General features: G+C 44.5%; 2 protein-coding genes across 4 annotated transcripts; one reads left to right on the forward strand and one right to left on the reverse strand.

Annotated features, from left to right (window-relative positions):
- Positions 1-3,541: 3,541 nt before the first annotated feature.
- LOC146439081 (uncharacterized) lies at positions 3,542-8,983 on the reverse strand. Its single transcript, XM_085053958.1, has 3 exons — positions 8,872-8,983; positions 4,071-4,547; positions 3,542-3,729 (listed from the first exon to the last, which is right to left on the reverse strand). Exons 1-3 carry the CDS (start codon positions 8,981-8,983, stop codon positions 3,590-3,592), a joined length of 729 nt encoding a protein of 242 aa, XP_084910084.1. The 3' UTR covers positions 3,542-3,589.
- Positions 8,899-20,864, forward strand: APMAP (adipocyte plasma membrane associated protein). Of its 3 annotated transcripts, none has more exons than XR_014850666.1 (10): positions 8,899-9,084; positions 11,784-11,900; positions 12,399-12,514; positions 13,709-13,801; positions 17,103-17,219; positions 17,695-17,869; positions 18,317-18,451; positions 18,822-19,014; positions 19,274-19,445; positions 20,016-20,156. XR_014850666.1 is itself a non-coding variant. In XM_085054528.1 (10 exons), the coding sequence occupies exons 1-9, from the start codon at positions 8,993-8,995 to the stop codon at positions 19,337-19,339; spliced, it is 1,104 nt and encodes a 367-aa protein (XP_084910654.1). In that variant the 5' UTR covers positions 8,899-8,992; the 3' UTR covers positions 19,340-19,376; positions 20,016-20,154. The 3 variants fall into 3 exon arrangements, 2 of the variants coding, with proteins under 2 accessions (XP_084910654.1, XP_084910652.1); XM_085054528.1 differs by having other exon boundaries at positions 19,274-19,376; positions 20,016-20,154; XM_085054526.1 differs by lacking the exon at positions 19,274-19,445 and having other exon boundaries at positions 8,900-9,084; positions 20,016-20,864.
- Positions 20,865-21,171: the final 307 nt, after the last annotated feature.

The raw sequence follows: 21,171 nt of genomic DNA on the forward strand, positions 1-21,171 counted from the left end.
ATTCTAGTAGATGTTTCATATGCCTTATTATGGAAATGAGAAGGACATGGCTAGTCTGATAACTCTTCCTTGACTTTATCCAGTTATTCTAGTATCTCCTTTGGCATTACTCATATGGATTTGTTCCTACCACCATGTGTCCTGGGACATCCCAGAGATGGTGAGACTGTGACCCTTCATGTCCCATCTAGGTGACCCAGCACCAGCACTTCTAGCTACAAAAAGGAGCCACAAAGTCCACGACTGGACTTCCTGCATTCAGTGCATTGCTGCCATGTTGATTTTCCAAAGAGTTAAGTGCCATGTGGGTACCCACAAACTGCAGTCCACTAAAAAAGGTGCCTCTGAGATGCCTTGTGGAAAGCAATAGCGGCATTCCAGACCAGCAGCCTCAGAATAGCAGGGAATAATAGCCTTTGTCTTTCCCATGTTGTCAAAATCACAGTTAACATAGTCAGTGTTTTATTTCTGGACTCATTTTATCATGAACACATTCCAATTGAAGCACTCCTTATATTTGGGCTGTACAGAGGAATTTGCTAGTTGAGGTTATTTATTCCTGAATTTAATTGGAGCAACACTGCTTTTTCCAGTGGGACCATGTACTGGAAAGACAATTTGTGCACCTAACTGGAGGCAGGAAAGGCAGGAGGGAAATGGGTATGTGATCTGTAGGACTGGGAAAGGAGTGATGAGTTTTTTTGGCCAACAGAGATTGTGGTACCCCAGTGGGAAGCAGGCTGCTTGAAGTATGATGTGTTCTCAAAGACAGGTGTGTTGTCTTACATCCCAGCTGCATTTGTTTGTTTTTTTAAAAAAATATTTTTAATGCCTTTCGGGACTGAGTAATACAGTAAGGAATGCAATGCTTTGTTAAGTATCCCTGACTGAAATCCATTTTTACATAAGGTAAGTAGACACCTTGTGGACTTCCTGGGAAATTGAAGACCAGAAGGTTTGAAGGTTTGATAGACTTGACAGGATGTTAATATTTTAGGAGATAGACACTACTTTATTGCCATTGCAAAAGAAAAAAAACCAACCCACTTCCTTAAGTAATTTTCAGGTGGGAAGCAGACAAGAGTTAATGTTTTTGACAGAAAAAGCAGACTCCCTTGTTTAAACAAGTTGTCTCCACACAGTCTGAAATAACAGTGTGGAGGAAGAAAAATTGCTTTTGAACAAGATTACACCTTTTCCTTTTAGTCAAGGAAACATTTCTTATATGACGGACAAAGAATTTCCTTGTCTTATTGACCTGAAATCCCCATGTGTGTTGCCCAGTGGTGACAGACCCATGGTTTAATTCATCTGAACTGCCTCACAAACACCGTGTGAGGAGCACTGTGCCTTGGGGCATTGAGACATTTGTCATGCAATTCCTGTGCTCAGGGAAAATGAGAAATGGGTGCACTCCCCCACCTGCATCCCTGTTGTCTCAGCTTGCATGGCCTTAGGGACCATGGCTGCCAGGGAGGCTCCAGGCTCACAGGAAGCTGCAAAGCACAATAAATGCTCCTGTGCTGCCCACATGGTGTTCTGCAGTGGACACAACTTGTGCTGGGCAGCCTGTCTCTTGGTAAAACTGCACTTCTGCATGTGTCCCAGCATTGGCTCTTGGAGCTGACAGCCTGTGTCCAGCCTATGTAATAGCACCGTGAAGCTGGTAAAAGCAGAGCTAGGCAGGGCTTGGAAAGAGCACTTCTCATGAAAAGAAGGATACTGTGCGTTACTGAGTAGGCTACTCACAGAAAGCTTTAGATTAAAATTGGAATTTTACATTTTCCTTCCAGAGTTTAAGTTTTCCGTCCAGAGAAGTCCCCATTTCTTCTTTCCACCCACTGTCTCTGCTAACTGCAGCAGTTGCCTCTTCACTGCAGGCTTGAGTTGAGCTTTGCATTTTCATCAACAACAGCACTGGTGTGTGGTGACAGTGCTTTCTACTTCACATGCAGCAGGCTTGTGGCTCAGGGAGGGATTCAGCCCACAGAACTGGCATTGTTTTCATCAGTGCCTGAAATGCCAGGAAGGATGAAGTTTCTGAAGGACTCCAGGTCTGTAAGGCTCTTTAGATGAGCTGATCTTCACTAAACAGTGAAGGAGTCAAACATCAGTGTGATCATGGGACAAACTTGTGGGCAATTGCTTCATTTAGAAGAGCAGAGCTGTTGAATTGTTCTAAACTGTTGTGTGTCCTTGAGTGATGTATGGCTTATTTGTCAGATTGCCTTTGTAGCTTCATTAAAAGAGATACAGAGTTAATTTTATCTGTTGCCATTTATTGTAAAGGGCCAATATGCTTTTGTTTCCCCACTTAGTTTTGCCAGTAAGACCTGGTCATGGTGCTTTTTCCCCCACTGGAGACACAGACCATGATTCTTCCAGTTTTGTAAAGGGAAAGTTCAATCAGTCCAGAGGTGTGTTTTGTACAGTCTAATGTTAAGCCTTTAATTGAATTTTGTTTGTAATCCTGCTTTAAACACATTTATTGTCCTTGACTAAAACTGGTGTCTTCAATGATCTCTGTATTCATATTTTCAGTAAAGGAAATACAGGTGATGGTTGGCTTTGCATCATAGGTGTCAGGCCTTCTATGCCCTCAAGGTTCTGGGACATTCTCAGTTCTCTGAACTTTCGAAGGAAGGCAAAGGAGTTTGAGATCAGGATGAGGCATGATGCAAATTGCTGTTTTGCTTTGCTCCTTTTCTCTAAACAGTAGCTCACGGAAATGAGTTATTGCCAGAAAACTGCCACTGCAAAATAATGCAAAGTTGAAGAACATTTGGATGTCAATAAGCTGCATGGCTCATGTAAATCCTGAGATATCACTGCTGCACACTTTTTCCTGTATGATGTAGAGAATAATAAGTGGGAATATTTAATTACCATTAGCTGATAGGGATAATTCAGCTCCTTGCTTTGTGGACACCTTGCTCAGGTAGAAAAGGAGTGAAAGCAGGATGTGCATGGGGAACATGAGAGACAACATTGTGTAGAAAGTACATAGCTGTTCGAGAGTCAAGCAGATGAGAAGGAATTTTCTTCCAAGTGGATCATTTGTAAGTGCCACAAACACATCCTCTGTGGGGCGTCTTGTCCATTAGGAAGTGAGGAAGACTGAGTTTCAGCTTCTGCCTATGTCATGGGTAGCAGTATAGGTGTAGAGTAGTTAATTACCTGAGCCAAACGCCTGTGTTCGCAGGTTAAAAAAGATGGCGGAGCAGCCACCTTAGGGCCTTCTCACAATGGCCTTGGGAGGCTCTTTCCAGCGGCAGTGTGCCTGCAGCTGGAGGCTCCTTAGATCTCTCAACCCTAATCCTAGCCCTAACCCTAACACTAGTCTTAGTTAATTACGTGAGCACAACCCTCCAGAGCAATTCTCCACTTTCAGAGGAGTGCAGCATAGCAGGCCATGTTCCACCTCCTCCACTTAACCCTGGCAGAGCAACCTCTTTAGCAGCTGCAAGAGCAGGATGCTCGTGTGCCCTCTGCCAGAAGCCCTTCTGCCACCCAATGCTCTGAAGCCTGGTACCCACCTCTGGAGACCTGCTGTCAGGAGAGGAGCTGGTACTTGCTGAGCTGCTGAATCCTACTGTGCAGAGGGATGGATCTCTACTGTCTCCTGGGCCAGGTAATGGTCCTGCAGCCAAGAGTGCTCAAAAACATCTTCCAGCGATGGCCTGTCTGTGAGCTCCATGGATAAACATAACCTGATGAGGTGCTGGCACTCTGGGGAGAGAAACCAGAAAAAGCTGGTCAGCGGGACAAGGCTCCTGTCCATCCTGTCCCAGATTCCACAGCATCCAGGCCCCACTAGGAGTGCTTGGAGCTGCACCCAAATGTTCCCATCGATCCTCCCCTTCGGAGGAGAGCAGCACAGAGGCACACGTGCCACCCCCTCCAGCTAACCCCAGCAGATCAACCACCTCCCTCCCTAGCTGCAAGAGCAGGATGCTTACGGGCCACCTGGCCTCTCCCAAGCCTGTTCTTCCTCCGTGCCGTGAAGGTGCCACCCCCACCCTGAGACACCCAGGGCTGCAAGAAGAGCTGGCCCTGGATGATGTCCTCACTGGTGTGGTAAGGAAGGTGCCCGCAGACCAGGTGAAAGTGCAGGATGCCCAGGGAGCAGATGGTGGCTGGCTCGCCATGGTTGCAGCCGAAGAGGATCCACTGTGGCACGTTGCACCCCGGCATTCCCATGGCACACGCCCGCAGCCCTGCGGGTGGCACTGTGCTCTCGGCCGCATTCTGCCCCTGGCTGCCCCGGGCGCTGCTGCTTCCCGAGCCGACCGGGCTCCGGCGGCCGAGCTGACGAGCGGCGGAGCTCGGACCGGGGAAGCTGCCAGCCACGCTGCTGGGGCCGCGGCAGGAGCCGCGGGAGGTGCCTCGGCCGGGGACGGGGCCGGGGCGGGACCAGGGCCGCGCCTGGCGGAGCCAAAGGATGGTGCTTCTCGGCCAGCAGCAGAGCGAGCGGCTCTGCCAGCGGTGACACTGGCGGTACGGGGAGAGCCCGGCGGAGGGAGGCGGCATGAGCCCGGCCGGGAGAGCTGGAGACAGGAACGGGACGGGAGTGCAGTGAGTGCGAGAGGGCGAAGGGGACGGAGAGAGAGTGGAAAGTCGAGCGAAAAAGCAATGGAGAGAAGCGCTGCTGCTGCTGCTGCTGCTGTTCGTCCGTTCCCTCCGCGAGCCCAACGGAACGAAACAAACAAACAAATGAAAAACCAAACAAAACTGTGAAAGAAATAGCCAAATAAATCAATATAGAAATAAGTAAAAGTGTTGGCTTGTAACTTTCTTCTTCCTTGGGTGAGGTGAAGCATTTCATTGGGAAGAATTCCCTCTGCCAATAGTTGTGCCAGCGTGGACAGGAGTGGAACATTTAATTTTCAACTAGAAAAGGGAAATAGTGTCAGTAATGTAATCTCTTTTTATCCTCTGTTTAGAAAGTTGCAGGATTCCAAAAGACAGAATCTACAAGGTGGAACTTGGTCAGACTTCTTGTTCTTCCAGAGACTGGGGTTGGGAAGTATCCCAGAAGGCTGGAGTCATGCAGTGGTTTGGCTTGGAAGAGACCTGAAGGATCACGTCGTTGTAACTCCCCTGCTGGGGCTAGAGACCCCTTGCACTAGAGCGGTTTGTCTAGAGCTCCATCCAGCACGGCCTTGAACACTGTCAGGGATGGGGCATCCACACCTTTTCTGGGAAACCTGTTTGGGGAAAGTCTATTTTCCTGAATATCTCATCTGAAAATACTGTCTTTCAGTTTGTATCCATTCTCCTTTGTCCTGTCCCTGCCTGCCCTTGTACAAAGTGGCTTTCTCGTGAGTTCCCTTCAGGTACTGGAAGTGCTTAGGTCAAGCCTAAGCCAAAGTCTCCAATCCAGGCTGAACAAGCGCAGCTGTGTCAGCCTTTCCTTTGGTAGGATTTTGGAATTTCTGGCTGGGCAAAATTCCATCCCCTGAAGGCTTTGTTAAGCAGATATAAACACATGCAGAAATTGCTGCATGACTCTAATGTCCATCTTCTGTCTACTGTATCAGTTTGCCTTCAAAGTCTTGGTAAAATTATAAATTCAGGACTTGGCAAGAGCATGAAATAGTTCTGCATTGGGTCTTCGCATCATCATTGTATTTGAAGAACTTTGAGTGCACATCATCTCTCTTGCCAGTACAAAGGCTTTTCTATTACACTTCCAGCACGGCTTAGTGTTTTTTCCTAAAGCAGTGTTGCCAAAAGCAAACGGCTTGAAATTTTATGTCGCTTTGTGTTCAACTTTCCCTCTTTCTCAGCTCATTCATTTCCACCTATATTCCTAAGGATCTGCCACGTACTACAGTACTTCTCACAGGAATTCACTTCATCTGATTCTAAGGTTTAGGTGGTTCTCTTTCTGTAATACAGAAATACATGAATTCCTTTGAAATACAGGAGTAATACAGAAATTCTTTTGAAATATGGGAGAAAGAAGATCCTTAGTCAGGCTGACTAAACCTAGCAATACACTCCAGCAGGGAATACAAGCACCATAGGGAAGACTTCTGAGCATGTTGTCCTAGGAAGAGCAGAAAAGCTCATACGTGCACAGTCCAGGCCTCAGGGATCTTCAGACGCACTGGTTATGTGAACATCTGGTTATGTAGAAGGAACAGGGTGCTGTATGTATCCTTCCCTGTTTGTATGTTGGTCCATGTTCCCACTGGTGAATATATGATCAGTTGTATTTCTCACCCTTTGTATCACTGTTAAATACTTCTGAACATCTGCAAAGACATTTTGTACTGCTTTTGTGTGGAGTGACATTTTCTCCACACCTGTGTGTTCCACAGGCCGTGTTTTACAGGGGAAATATTATTGCCTCAAAACCCCTCATTTTCAATTGCAAGTCATCTTCATATGCATTGCACACAGGTGCCCAGGATGGATTTAGGATCCAGCAGCTGTTCTTCAAGGCACTACTGCATGTACAGCTTTCCTTTCTGTGGCCCTGGGTGAGGAGGGAACTGAAGGGTACATGAACACCTGAACCATTGCCCTCCTACAATCTTTTGTGGAGAGAAATAAGTGAAAAAAATATGCTTTTCCACCAGGCGTTCCTAATGCACACGCAGAACGAACAGTGAGCAGCAACAAGCAACTTGTAAATATCCTGCTCCACCAAGCGTCTGCAATTGGATCTGCAATACTGGGAAAGATGAGAAGGTTTAGCTCAAATCCTTCTGCCCGTGACAGCACACGGATCGTGTCTTTCCCTGTCCCGGTTCAGACGGCAGGGGAACAAACTGCCTCAGGTACAGTTGGAAATCACTTAAAACATTTGGGTACAGCACCGGATGGTGTTGTGAGGAGAAAGATGGATGATATATTGACATAATGGGAACATAACTACACACAACCCCAAAAACCACAGCTGGAGCACAAATCCAGCTTGGCAATTTCAAGTTTTGCTTCAAAATCTTTCCTCACTCCCATGATGGGGCAAAAAATATTTCCTTCATGATATTCCATGACATTGTTATGGCTTTCATTGTTATATGCAAAAAGGTAGAACAGATGGTTGGAAACATAACCTCTAAAAAAATCCACTGGTTAAGATTTTCTGAAATATTAAAAATTTAAAAGCAGTATCAAAGTATTTTTTTCTAATTTTAAGGAACTTTCCTGGCAGAAAACATGTATATACAAACACTGCAATATGTTCTCCATTCACACACTGGGGAGGTTTTACAGTCACTCCCCAAAACAGCTTCCACTCCACAAGAAACATAACTGTGCTTCTGATATGGTTTTTGTGAGATGTGGTAAATGTAATTTAAGCAAACATTTTTATTAACTGTGTTAAGGAACTCTCTGTAAGCAAAATTATACAAAAGGGACTTCAGCAAATTTGCACCTCTACTTAATAGGAAAAATCAGTGCAATTTTTTATCAGACACCACCATGAATTGGACAAAAAATGCGCAATTTAATTTTAAGAAAAACTTTTATTTGACTTCATAGGCTTGTTTGTATTGGAAGCAGTCATTTCAAAATCAAATTCACATAAAATTCAGCATTTAAACAAGCTGAAGTTATCCTTAGTCAAGTTCCATTGCTGAAAGACAAGGACTCCGAATGACATTTCAACAACCTTGTGGGGCAACAGATAAAACTTGAACAGATAAAACCAGAGCAGCAATAGCATCTCCCAGTGCACAGGATGAGAAGTTAAATTGTCCCCCCACTTCAGTCCATTTTAGAACACCACCTGCAAACTGCTGCAGATTGGAACCCTGTGTCCCACACTGACCAGCATGGGGACAGCCAGGAAGGGCAGCTCTTCCCACACTGGAGTTTGCCTTTTCTACTTGACGATGTGCAGGAGGTTCAACAGTTGTTTTCAAAATCTGACAGAGCACATCCCCATCTCCACATTCCCATCTCCCGGCTGTTGGCCTGGCAGGGAACAGGGAACACACTGGTGACTCCTTGCAGAAGGTGATTGCCCTGCTTGCTGTCAGTCATGGCACTCAAAGAAAGGTGCTTCCTTAGTCTGCAGCTGAATCTGGTCTCCAAGCAGGAAAAAGAAAACCAGATAACTTGACTATGGTGACAGCGAATAAAAGATTTTTTTTTTTTCCTAAGATGTTTTCATATTAGAGAGGAAATTTGGCAGCGCCTTCTATGGTAGTTAAAAAGAAAAAGTGAGAGCAAACACTGTTCTGTGTAAGTTTCTTCTGCCACTGATATATCTTAAAAAAGCTCATATATGCATCCAAAACCAGTAATCCCAAAAAATCTCTGTAACTGAGGCCCAGTGAATGAATGAGAGCAACCCTACACGTATGGCGATGCATCCAAACGACAAAAACCCCAACACTTTCTTATGGCAGGAATTAATTTCTAGCACAGGCATGGCGAGTATCACGATCAAGTGTTTCTGTAGAGGTTTTCTGCGATCCCGCTGGCTGCAGGGCTGCTCTCGCCACTGCCCAATGCAGGATCGGGATCATCGTCGGGATCGGGATCGGGATCATCGGGATCGGGATCATCGTCGGGATCGGGATCATCGGGATCGGGATCATCGGGATCGGGATCGGGATCATCGGGATCGGGATCATCGTCGGGATCGGGATCGGGATCGGGATCGGGATCGGGATCGGGATCGGGATCATCGGGATCGGGATCGGGGCCCGAATGGGGCGAGGGTGTGGGCGTGGCCTAAATATATAGGCGTGGTCTGTGTGGATGGGCGTGGCCTGGCGTTGAGGGGCGTGGCCTAGGTTACGGGCGTGGCCTGGAGCGTGGGCGTGGCGTGTGCTGAGGGGCGTGGTCTGGGACACGGACATGGCTTGGCACATGGGCGTGGCCTGGTGTCGAGGGGCGTGGTCTCACCGAGGGGCGTGGCCGCGGGTCCTGAGCGCGGCGGCGGCCCCGGGATCGGGATCGGCATCGGCACCGGGACCGGGAGCGGGACCGGGAGCGGGATCGGGATCGGCATCGCCATCGGATCGGGATGAATGAGGCGGAGGGGCTGCGGCAGCGGCGGCCGCTCCGCCCGCAGGTCATCACCGAGGACAGCCCGGCGCAGGAGGCCAAGGAGGGCAGGTGGGCGCCGGGCGGAGCGGCCGCGGTGACGGTGCGGCTGCAGGGCCGAGCGTGGGCCCGGCTCGGGCAGCGCTGCCCTGAGGGGCGCTGGAGGCCGCAGGCTCCGCCCGCCCGGCGGGTCGGGCTCGGAGTGCCGGCAGGGCTGGGAGGCAGAGGCCGCGCTTGCCCGGCTCGCCCGCGGCTGTCAGCCCCCGGTGCTCCTGCAGCTCTTACAACAACAAAAAAATAGCTATTCTATTTATTTATTTTGTCTTTCTTAATATAGGTCTGTTTAAGTCCTATTTATGTTATGCCCGGCGAGAAGTAACAGTTATCCCGTTGTGGCTTGTACAGGTTTATTGTGGGTGTGATGAAGTGCTGTGTAATTATGGTTAGTCTGTTTTTGTTTTGGTAACAGTTTAAAGCGTAATCTGCAGTTTGTCGGCTGCTCTTCATGTGTCTGACCTTATAAACAGTCTCTTTGTTTGTGGCTGAGTTAAAAAAAAAAAGATTAAAGGCAATAGCTGTAATAAGGAAGGGGTAGTGTTTGCTTTGCCTTTCATTGCATAAGGCAGCGGATGACTTGTAACACTTTTATTCACCATCTAGTAGGTCTCTTCTGATCTGAGCACTTTGCAGATTCTTATCTCTGCCCTTTGGGGTCATCAGAATGAAAGAGTGTGTCTGACGGCTGGCACTCAGTCCCTGTTTTTGGAGGAGAGCATCAGCATCTCAGAGCTTGAGAGACTTCTCAAGGAGAATTTCCAGGGCTCTATCACTGACCCAGAGTATTCATAGGGGCTGTCCTGCATGAAAACAGTGGAGGAACTTCCTGGGCCTGGCCTTTTTCTGGCTGGTAGCCATGGCAGAAACTCCTGAGGACAGTTGCTTTTCTCTCTAGCCCAGCAGCTCTTCTGCCAAGGGGGTGAGACAGCCTGGCCTCCTGGCTATGGTGACCCATAGTAGCATCTTGCCAGCCTACTGTTGTCTTCAAGAGCCGGTTTAATGGCTTATCTTTTTAGTTCACAGTAACAACTAAATTGCTGCAATTACAGCTGGAGTCCTGGTAAGTTGCTTTATTGAGATTTGTGGCTGCATGCCATGTGGGATTAATTATCAGAGACACAATTGACTGAGGTTTTGTGTTTCACTGTTGGTGAACCTTTACCTGAGTGATTCTTTCCAGTGACTTACAGTTGTCAGTATTCTATATTGTGTAGTTTGATAAGGATTCTGAGTAGATGACTTTTTAGTTATTTTTTTTCTAAAGCTTTTGGGTTTTATTTAAATTCTTGTGGTTTCAGCAGTGCCTAAACTAGGTCTTGCAGTTTGCAGGCTTGAAGTGAGAGTTTGCTTGTCACCTTATTCTTCCTGCCTTTTTTCTTTATTGTCAGTTCCTTGCAAGTTTGATTGAGGATCAGAAATGTGACCTTTACTTAAATCATGCTTTTAGGAGCTTTAATTAAGTTGGCTTTGGGAGGTGAGTTCTCATTCTGTTCCCATTCCTTCCCAGCTCCTTTTGTGTGAGATGTTCTCAGCTGTCACAGAGATGCTCAGGTGTCTGCTGACAGTACTTTTATATTGTTGAGCTTTCATCTCTTGGAGGACAGAGCAAAGACAAGGCCAAAGGCTGAAGTCTTTTTGTAAACTTGGGGATTGCCTTGTATCTTTACCCCCTGCTCTCGATTCCAGATCCAAGGGGACTCAGGCTGGGAGGTTTTTGCTTCCTCCAGATATCTGCTGTTAAAGCTGGAAGTGCTTAAATCCTGCCTAAATCCAAATGCCTGGTTCTGTTCTTGCTGATAATCCCAAAGGTTACCTTGATGCTGATACCAGTACTACGTATTTAGCTCCCCAGTTGGGATGTTTGTGCTCTGGGCAGGAGTTCATATTTCTGACTGTCTGGATGATTGGCTAATGAAGGACAGAACAGTGGAAGTGGTCCAAGGATTAGTGCAGAGCCACCAGGCACTGTTTGTCTGTATTTCACTAATCCTGCAAGGAGACTGCCTGGCTGGGCCAGCAAAGGGTTCAGAACAGCTAAAATTGTAACAGCTACTTTTCTGGTTCAACGTTTGGATTTGTTGAGTTGATTAATTCCTCTAAAACTTGTGGAGAACAAAACCTGGTTTTCTCCTGTGGAAGAACTTTTAACATTATTTTTGTTGTTTGTTTTGATGGATAAACAGAAGATACTTAATTTCTTTTGTGTGCTGGGGCTTGAGTTTCAAACCAGTGCTCACTAAGTTAAGCAGCCATTCATTTAACTTCCTCTATGTTTGTTATTTTCGTGGAGCTTTTCATTCAAAACTTGTGCTGGGATGGAAACCATTACCAAACTGAAGATCAAGTTATAAAAAAAACAAACAACCTCATTTTCCCCTGTTTCTCAAGGTTGTTTTTTTTGTTTGGTTGGTTGGAGTTTTTTGGGGGCTGTTTTGTTTGCTTGTTTGCTTTTTAGTCAGCTGTAACTTGTAGCAATGAATGAAACCTGCACTTGACAACATTCAGCCTCATATGATGACAGTATACTGAAACCTTTCTCTTATCCTAATATGTTTCTCTTATCCTAATATGTTCAAAATGGACCTTGAAGGTCAGGATGGTTGTTGGGCAAAATTATTAGTTTCCTTTTTTGAAGAAAAGAGGCTACTACAGAATTTTTAAGGACTGTTGTATCTGAAAACAGTGTTAATCCTATTTCTTGTCTGGTTTGGCAGTACTTACAGCAGCAAGGTGTTCCGTGTTACCTTCCTGACTCTGGCTGTATCCGTGGCTGTGCCACTGCTTGGAGTGACTGTTCTCCTGGATTGTCCTATAGACCCTCAGCCCATAAGGTAAACTGTTGTTTTGTTTTGAAGTAAATGTTCTGGAAGCATAACTTCTCCTGTGTGTTCTGTTGTTTTGTTTCAGTAAACAAGAGTTAACAGTTTAAAGTGGTTCTATCTGGATTGCGAAATTGGGGAATGATTGCAATATTACCAACACCCAGCCTGTTTCTGAGACATCTTGCGCAGTTGTGTGTTGCAACTGATCATTGAAGGAGCTGAATTACTTTCTTTGGCCATTAATCTAGAAAGTTATTTTCTGCTGCTGAAGATGTCAGTGCAGCTTGTGATTACACACGTGCACTCTTGCCTTCTGTGAGACGAGAACTGCATTTTCACTAAAGGCCAAGTGCTCCAGCTACTGCAACACTTTTTGAAATATGCTTTGTGTAAAGGATAACTCAGGCTTGCAGCAGTTGGCAAACTAGAGGAAAAAAAAGATCAAGTATGTTGCTCAAGAATATTTGCATTTTGTGCAAAGGATCACGAGGTCCTCCTGTTTTGTAGCTTGAAGGAGCCTCCCCTCCTGACGGGTGTTTTAGAGCCCAACACCAAGTTACGAAAAGCTGAACGGCTGTGGGAAAACCAGCTGGTTGGACCAGAGTCCATTGTCAATATTGGGGGTAAGCACTGACAAAATCAGCTTTTAAATAAGGCTCTTTAAATGTTGTTCCACTGGGGAGAGTTTGTTCGGCAGTAGACTTCCTAAAGAACAAACTCTGGAAGTTATTTTGAATGGACAGGTTTCTGTTAAAGTACTTGCATTATGCAACAAAACCTGGGTTCTGTACACTGCTTTTCTCCTCTGTCATGAGTTCAAAACAAATCTTGTTGCCAGATTAAAAATCCATGTCTTCCAGGGCTGAAAGCACGAGCACTGTAGTCAGGGGCTACTTACTTTTTGAGGATGTGGTCCCGTTTTTCATTTGGCTAGCTCTTAACTGGGAATTAATGTTAGAAGCTACCATCTTCTATTTAAAAGCTCATTGCCTCTGAGGGAGCTGAATTTCTCAGAGGTGATGTTCATCTTTGCTTGTATGACAGAAAAAATCTCAAATTAGTAAATAGCATATTTACATTTCAATGCTGTTGCACAATATCTTATCCCATATTCACAACTCCTTCATATTCTGTAGTCATAACTCTTAAAGCTTGAATCCTTCCTATTTTTGAGTTGCAAGAAATCTAACCAACCCAGGTGCCATCCTGTACTCCTCTCTCATGGCAGGTGGGTTCTCCCCAAGTCACAAACTCATGCCACCTCTGAGCACTTTCTTAATGAGTTATCTGTCCTTCTAATGTCATGACATCCTCTTAGTAGGAACCCAGCATTGTGCAGGGGTTGTTTCCTGTGCCTCCTGAAGGAGGGGTAAGGCTAGGAACTACTTTCAACCCTTACTGAAGAATCCTTCGGTGCAAGAGGTGCTCAGTAGCCATATAATTTAATTTCCTTCTACTATGTCTTCTAATAAATTCTTAAAAATATTTTACTAATTTATATTGCCCAGTAAGAAGCTACTGTAAATTCCTTCCTCAGATTACACTTTTTTACCCATATCTGTTAACAATGTGCTAAAAGGATTACCTGAAGCTAAGGATTTTTTACGTTGCCTGGCTTCATCAGTCTCATTGGAAACTCTTTAAGGAAACCTTCCTGCAAGGGACAGCTGACCTATGAGTGAAATAATCAACCTGACTGGGAATAAGTTTCCTGTGAATAAATGTTGAAGTTTCCTTATTCCTGACTTCATGCTAGTAGAACAATGTTTACCAGTATGGTTTTGTGATCAAGTTAATCACACTGGTTGTTTTTGCAGATGTTCTGTTTACTGGGACAGCTGATGGGAAGATTGTCAAAATTGAAGATGGGGAAATACAAACAATAGCCAGAATTGGCCACGGTCCTTGTGGTGAGTGACAGCTCCTGAACATAGTATGCCTGAAAACATCTGGGTCAAGGGCATATGTTGGTTAAACTATGTTCAGTCTGGTTTGCTTGTGCAAGTACATGTCTTGCTCTGTAGAATTTTGTAGCAGAAATATTAAGCTATTTGTATCAGTGAAGTATGGGCAAAAATATGTAAATTGGAAGGAAGAGTAGAACAGAGGGCCAAAAGAATGGGAGTGGGTGATCTTGATAACAAAGCACACAATTTCCAGCAGTAAAATTTAAGGATGTAAGGGTTTTTTGTGTCATGACTGCAAGGCCTTCAACATGGATGATTGTGGGTAGAAGATTCTGCATCTTAACATTGGGAGGAAGACAAGGTTGAAGTGCATCACAAATAACATTACTTTTCCTGTTAGTCCATCTAAAAAAACCATCTATCTTAAGAAAAAAAAAATCAGCAGCAACCTGGCCTAATATTTATGGAAGCTGAAGTCACCAAGATTCTGAGGTGAAGAGCCATGTCATAAAAACTGAGGACTCCTAAACAAGTATGAGTGAATGAACTCTGAGCTAATGTGTGGGTAGGAAAGTGTCTTGGTTTAAGACAATTATATTGGGTGGATACTCCTTGTATTTTTAACCCTTTCCCTTTTACCAAAAAGAAGAGATGATTATGAGAAGAAACAAGTGAAAAAACAGGAGTTTACTAAAAAATAAAACAGCAAGAACCAAGGTAACAGTAATAACCAGTAGATACAAAGGTGCTGAATCCTTTGTGGTGGAGAGAACAAAGGAAAAACCAACACAGCAACTGAGTCTCCGTGATAACAGGAGCCCCTCATCCCCCAAACAGCAGCCAACGGGGAACAAGAACAAAACAGAAAAATCCTGGAGAACTGTTCCTGTCCAAAAATAGTCAAATGCTGCCAATCCATCTGCTCCACACCACCCAATGGGAGCTCTCCTGACAGTGGCAGCTGGAACTGGGGCAGTGGCTGGGACTTCTGGAGAGAGGGGGTGGTGCTGGCAGAGTTGTCCTGGGTGGCAGCAGCAAAAAAAGGTCTGAAGAAAATGTCCTCCCCAGCCCAGAAATGGGGCTGCCTCTGGCAAGAGCAGCCAAAAAGATGTTACAGAATTCTCCAAAGCTGGGAGATAAACAAACCTGCCAGGTTGCCTCACACTGCCTTGACTCAGAGAATCTGCCCCAGGCAGCTTTCTTGGCAGCCTGGCTGAAAAAAGCAGGGGCCTCTGCTCCAAAGCCCTGGGGAGAACAGAGGAGCTCCGTGTGCCTGTTCCCTCTGTTTTAAAGGGACTCCAGACCAGCTGCCTCCAAAAGCCTGGGGTAAAACACCCCAGTTCTGCTTCCAGCCTCTGGCTTCTAAAGGGACAGTGGTCATCTTGGGTAGGTTGGTGTAGGGGAGGTATGGAATGCAATACACATTTTTTGGGTTACCCAGGACAGAAAGATACCAGCTTACTTGGAGGTTCTATAAAATAAATATTACCTTCCCCATCTACAGAATTTTGCCTTGCATTTTGTTGTACCTATTTCCCTTCCTCTGTTTGTAAGTACAGTGAGAGTTGTGGCTGCACTTGCTTTAGCAGAGATCCTGCACTGGTCATGGCATTTTTGTTTTCTCACTGCTAAACTGAGAATTCAGAATTGAGAGAATAGAGTTTAACTTGTATAATTCAACAATATCTTGTTGAATTCTACAAGAAATAACTTTCTGAACGACTTACTTGGTTTATTTAATGAGCTTTTCGGAACTGAGTGAGAAAAACTGGCAGCAGCTTGTTAATTACAGAATGATCTCCACGGGAAGCTTAATGTTGTCCATCTCAGTAGTGCCTGGGCAGTGGGAGAAGCCTGGCTGGCGTTTGTTGCTGTCCCTGTTAGCTCTCACTGACATGTTAATCATTTTATCCATGTGATTTTATGTGGATGTTCACATGGTTAGACTCTGGACTGATTTGGCAGCACTCTCCTGGCTGCCTGACAGGTAGGATGGCTTTGGTAGGACAGCTGATGGGGACCTGGATTTGCAGCTATTGCTTAATGGCATGAATGTGGGTGGGGTGGGGGTGAAGAATCACCTTTCCCCTGCTCAGTTCCAATTGGACTAGAACAGCTTGGGAGAGGTGGGAAAGTTGGGCTGCCCTGTTTCTTTGGGGCCAAAGTGGTAATGGGGAGCCTGGGCTTCTGTGCTCCTTGAATTGGGGAGGCTTGAATTGAAGTGGAAAGGCTGTAGCCTGTTGCTTTCTCCAGAAATTTCTCTTGCTAAGTTTTCAAACTGCTGATGCTCTGAAGTTCTTAGCTCTTTGGCACTCAAATATCTCGTTGAATTTATCTAAATCCTTCAGATTTGCAGAATTCCCCTTCCTCCTCATATAGAAGTCATCAGTGTCTGCGTCTTGAAAAATCAGCTGTTTCATGACAATGTTGAATTGTTCCAGAAAAAGAAAAGGGCCTTCAATGAAAAATTAATTAAAAAACCACAAATCAAACAAACAAAAAACCAAAACCAAACCAACCAAACAAATAAACCCCCCCAAAAACCCCAGCCCACAAACCTGCAGTAAAACTGATTCTTTCTGGGAGGAAGCATTTTGTTAAATCCAGTTTTTGATATTTACTCCTACTTTCCAGTTGTTAGTTAGTTACTGGCCTGGCAAATTCTATGATTATCTCTGGACTGATAAAAACATGGCATGGATATATCTGCTTCACTCCCACCTAGTAAAATAGGAATAATTTCTTTAATAAATAGATGTGCCATGTGTATGCCATAGAGGTTTTATAAGCCACAGTTTGAAGCAAAGGTGACACATGCCAGCAAAAAAAAAAGCCCCAAAAACCAAACCAAAAACCCCTCAAATATTTTATTCTCTACTTCCCATCAGCCAGTGATGCCTGACTGCTTCCCAGGAAGCAGGGCTCCAGCACATGCAGAGTATGTTTTGGAAGACAAATGTAAATAATTAATGCCTCCCCTTCCTCCTCTTTTTTTTTTTTTTTTTAGCTTTGACATCTGAGCTGACACTGTATGGTATAGGATATCCCTTTGGTCAGTTTGGGCCAGCTGTCCTAGCTATGTCCTCTCCCAGGATCTTGCCCACCCCCAGCCTGCTGGAGGGGGCAGTTTTGATGCTCTGCCAGCCCTGCTCAGCAGTAGCCAAAACACCTTTTTAGCTGCCTGTGCAAAGCACAGCACTGGGAGGGCTCTTCACCTCAGCCAGACCCAACACACCTGTGTAGGTAGCCTGAATGCCTTGTATGTATTTCTATTTGGAAAACCATTTTAAAATTGTTTCCTCAGGAGGCCGTGAAGACGAGCCAACGTGTGGAAGACCACTTGGCATGAGAGTGGGGCCAAATAACACCCTGTTTGTGGCAGATGCTTATTATGGACTCTATGAAGTTGATCCTGGTACAGGTATGACTTTTCTGCTCAGAAGTTCTTTTCCAGTGACAAATTTGGGCTTCATTTGCAGTTTTGCCAGATGCTGCAGGCAAAACAATGCCTGTCTTCTTTATAAAGTGATTTGGAGTTGTCTGGATGAAATGAGTCATGCAAGAACTTGATATTTATTTTCCTGTAGCAATCACTTCCTCTCTGTATCTGGCTGCCTGCATCAGACCTACCAGTGATTTATCTTCTGGTGTTACATGGTTTTAGTTGTTAAAAATGGTACCTCAGGGTCCATGAATTGAGCTCTGTTGTAGCTGTTTCAGTTTTCATAAAAGGAAAGGAAAAAGATTGTTACATAAAACTTTTTCTCATGTTTGCTGTGTTTGTTTCTGCCTTGATCTCACTGTGCTAGTGAAAAGCTCTTCACTTTCCTGTAACCCAAATCTACACAAAGTGAAATGCATTTTGTATCTTTTTCTCTTCTTCTTTATGTAACCAGGTGAAACAAAAATGCTTGTGTCAACCAAAACACTGATAGAAGGCCAGAAATTGTCATTTGTAAATGATCTTACAGTGACCAGGGATGGGAGGAAAATCTTCTTCACTGACTCCAGCAGTAAATGGCAAAGAAGAGACTACTTGTTCCTGGTTATGGAAGGCACAGATGATGGGCGGCAAGTATCTCCTTCCCAAGGCACTTAACTAGCTGTAAGCTCAGTTGTAGGAGTGGACTTCATAATTTCCTTGGTCTTCACATTTTTTGTCTTTACAAACCCACCTCTGCAAACACTGCTCTGGTCAGGAGAGGGTGAGGGAGTGTGTGGATGTTGCTAATGAGACCTGCAGCAAAATAGATGAGATTCCTCTTTTTCCTGCAAGAGGACTTGGATGGGACATTTGTTTTATAAAGAAGGTGTTAGCATTACACTGAGCCCAAATCCTTCTTGAATGCTTCCAGTCTCAAGTGGCTTTTTATTTCTCTTGTGTTCATAAATGAATGCTTCCTGGCTATTCTGCCTTCTTAACTTAGGTGAGGTACCTGTGAGAAAAGATGGAATGCCTGAAGAACAAAACACAGATGCATAAATATTCATCTTCACTCCAAAATGCTTTTTTTTTAGCCTCCTTGAATATGACACAGTGACAAAAGAAGTGAAAGTTTTAATGGTGGGGCTGAGGTTTCCCAATGGTGTGCAGCTCTCTCCTGCAGAAGACTTTGTCCTGGTGCAGGAGACAACCATGGCTAGAATCAGAAGGTGAGTATGACTTTGGAATGATTACTAATCTGTTTAGGCATTGTTTAAATGAGTGGAATGACAAAAGAAACCATACACTTTGTTTATGCCTAGTTACAAATGACAAAGAAGGTGACCTTCCTCAATACTTGACTTTTTTATTTCACTGTAAACATGTGGGCTACATAATCTTTTCAGCATGGTCTCCTTGAGCATAGTAGAGTAAGCTGGCTTTTTTCCTGGGGAGAAGTGTGTCGCAGTGCTGTATTTCCCCATACCAAAATAATGGGAAAAACAAGTATTTTTTTTAATGAATTCATTTTGGGACTCTTATTTAATTATTTCAACTGCTTGAGTTAATATGTCCTAACCTACTATCTATTACTTTCAGGTATTATGTGTCTGGGCTGATGAAAGGTGGAGCAGATATGTTTGTTGAGAATATGCCTGGTCTTCCAGACAATATCAGGTTAAGCAGCTCTGGAGGATATTGGGTAGCTATGGCAGTTGTGCGACCCAATCCTGGATTTTCATTGTTGGACTTTTTATCTGAAAAACCATGGATTAAAAGGATGATATTTAAGGTAAAAAAATATAAAATATTAAAAAGATTTTTTTTAAGAAGTCACCTTTAGTATAGGAATGGAAGTGATAAATATTTGTTTGTCCTGTTTCTTCCTCTTCACAGCAAGATTTAAAAAAAACATTAAATGCTGTGATTAAAACTTGTATTGCTTTCCCCGTGTAGAACAGTCCCTATGTATTCCTAGGTAGTAAAACTAATATTTGCTTCTCTGAGTAGCAGGTACACATCTCTTAAGCTGCCTTCCATCTTGATCTTAGGAAAGAAAAAGAGACTATGTCTGCTCTAACCATGCAGCAACACAGGATCTACATTTGGATATTTGAAGACTTCACCTGAAGTGCCTAAACTGCTTATTGCCAGGTGTCTGAAGATCATTTGGGAAGTGTGAGCTGTTCCCATGACTGTCCTAGGCACCCTAGGAGACAGTGTGTACGTTGTGGATGGCGTTAGGTGACATTTTGTTCTGGTTCAATATGCCTGTTGTTGTGTCACCCCGCTTTAGGATGAGCAAGAATAATGTATTTTTTTTAAGGGCTAAAGAAACAGCATGGTGCTTTTTAAACAATGCAAAGACTTGAAAATACTTCTGTCCTCAAAAAAAATAGAAATCAGCAAGCAGTGTTTAGGATTCCATTCCAGCTGAACAAGCTCTGTGCTGTCCCTGTCTCTCCTGGTGCAGTGCAGGAGCACTGAGTGATGCTGTGGGGAGCTTGGCACCAGCTGCACCAGAACAAGCTGCTGTCTCTTGCGTGGGCAGCCTTTCAGCCTGGCTCTGGAGTACAGTGAGCTTCTGCTGATCCTTTTGTTTCTTCTAAAGTTGGCTTTTCAGATATTAATGTGTTAACCCTGTGTAATGGTGTTTACTCAAAATGTGTGCTTATGTTCTTAGCTGCTGCTTCTGAGGAGCGTGGAGTGGTCTTTGCCTGTATAAATGTCTGAGATCTGATTGTGCAGAACAAAACCTCTTGTTAATTTTCTTTTTTTTTTCTTTCCTTTCAGTTGCTGAGTCAGGAAACTGTGACGAAGTTTGTACCCAAATATAGCCTTGTTGTTGAACTCAGTGAAACAGGATCCTACAAAAGAAGCTTCCATGATCCCAATGGAGTGACAGCAGCTTATGTCAGTGAGGCACATGAGCACAATGGACACCTTTACCTGGGATCCTTCCGCTCTCCCTATATTTGCAGACTTGATCTCCAGCATGTTTAACTGCCTATCTGTGATAAACTCCCACTGTCCTGTACTACTCCAGAGGTGCAAAGGAAGCATGTGCTTGAGGCAGTGTGTGACCGAGGACAAAAAGTGACAGACAGTCTGTTGAGGTGCAGTAGCACTGAGGCCATAGGAAAACATACAGCTTGCTGCACCTGTCCTCTGTCTTGGCTGACTGCTCATGCTCTGGAGTTGGCCTGCATTAGTGTTTAAATCTGAGGACTATGGTGAGGCATCTTCATTTGGTTCTTTGTTCCTCCAAGAAAATCCATTGCTTTTCCATGCCCAGCCTTGTTTGGAGTCATCTCGAACAGACATCATCACGTCGCCTTTAATGCAATTGTGTGTCTTCTGACACTGGAAGGATTTGTGATGGATGGAATTTAATTGTGTATGATTTGGGTGGAAGAGGGTGGCTTGCATGTGTTTATTTCTGTTTTAGTACCTCCTGTTCAGGAGTGATTACAGTGCATGTTCCAGTGTCATACCATGGTGCTGTGGTAGAGGCAGCAACATCCAGGACATGCCTAGGAAATCTAATTATGCCATTGGGTTTCTTCAGTCCCAACCTGTGTAAGAAACATCAGACATTGCAATTAACTGTTAATCAACATGCAGAATCAAATTGGATCCATACCTGTGGACTCCTGTGTTTCTTTACAGCATTATGGTCAGATGATGTATGAAAGTTGCATTTTCTATGTTATTAAGGACTAGTTCCAGTGGGTCTTAAAAGGGTTGTTTGTAGTATTTCCTCTGTGTTTACCAGGTCCTGTAAGTCTCCTGTTCCTTATCTATGTGACCATTCCTGAGAGAAGAGGGCTAGTTGCAGGAATCCTCTTTAACATGCTTTTTATGAAGCAGTGGTAAAGATTTTGGGGAAGATTGGTGTCTGAAGATGGATGTGGATTCAAAGGACCTCTGTAAAATCTACTGTTGGTGG

Source organism: Lichenostomus cassidix, chromosome 3, assembly GCF_008360975.1.
Source record: "Lichenostomus cassidix isolate B80296 chromosome 3, HeHo_3.0, whole genome shotgun sequence".
Taxonomy (NCBI): Eukaryota; Metazoa; Chordata; class Aves; order Passeriformes; family Meliphagidae; genus Lichenostomus; species Lichenostomus cassidix.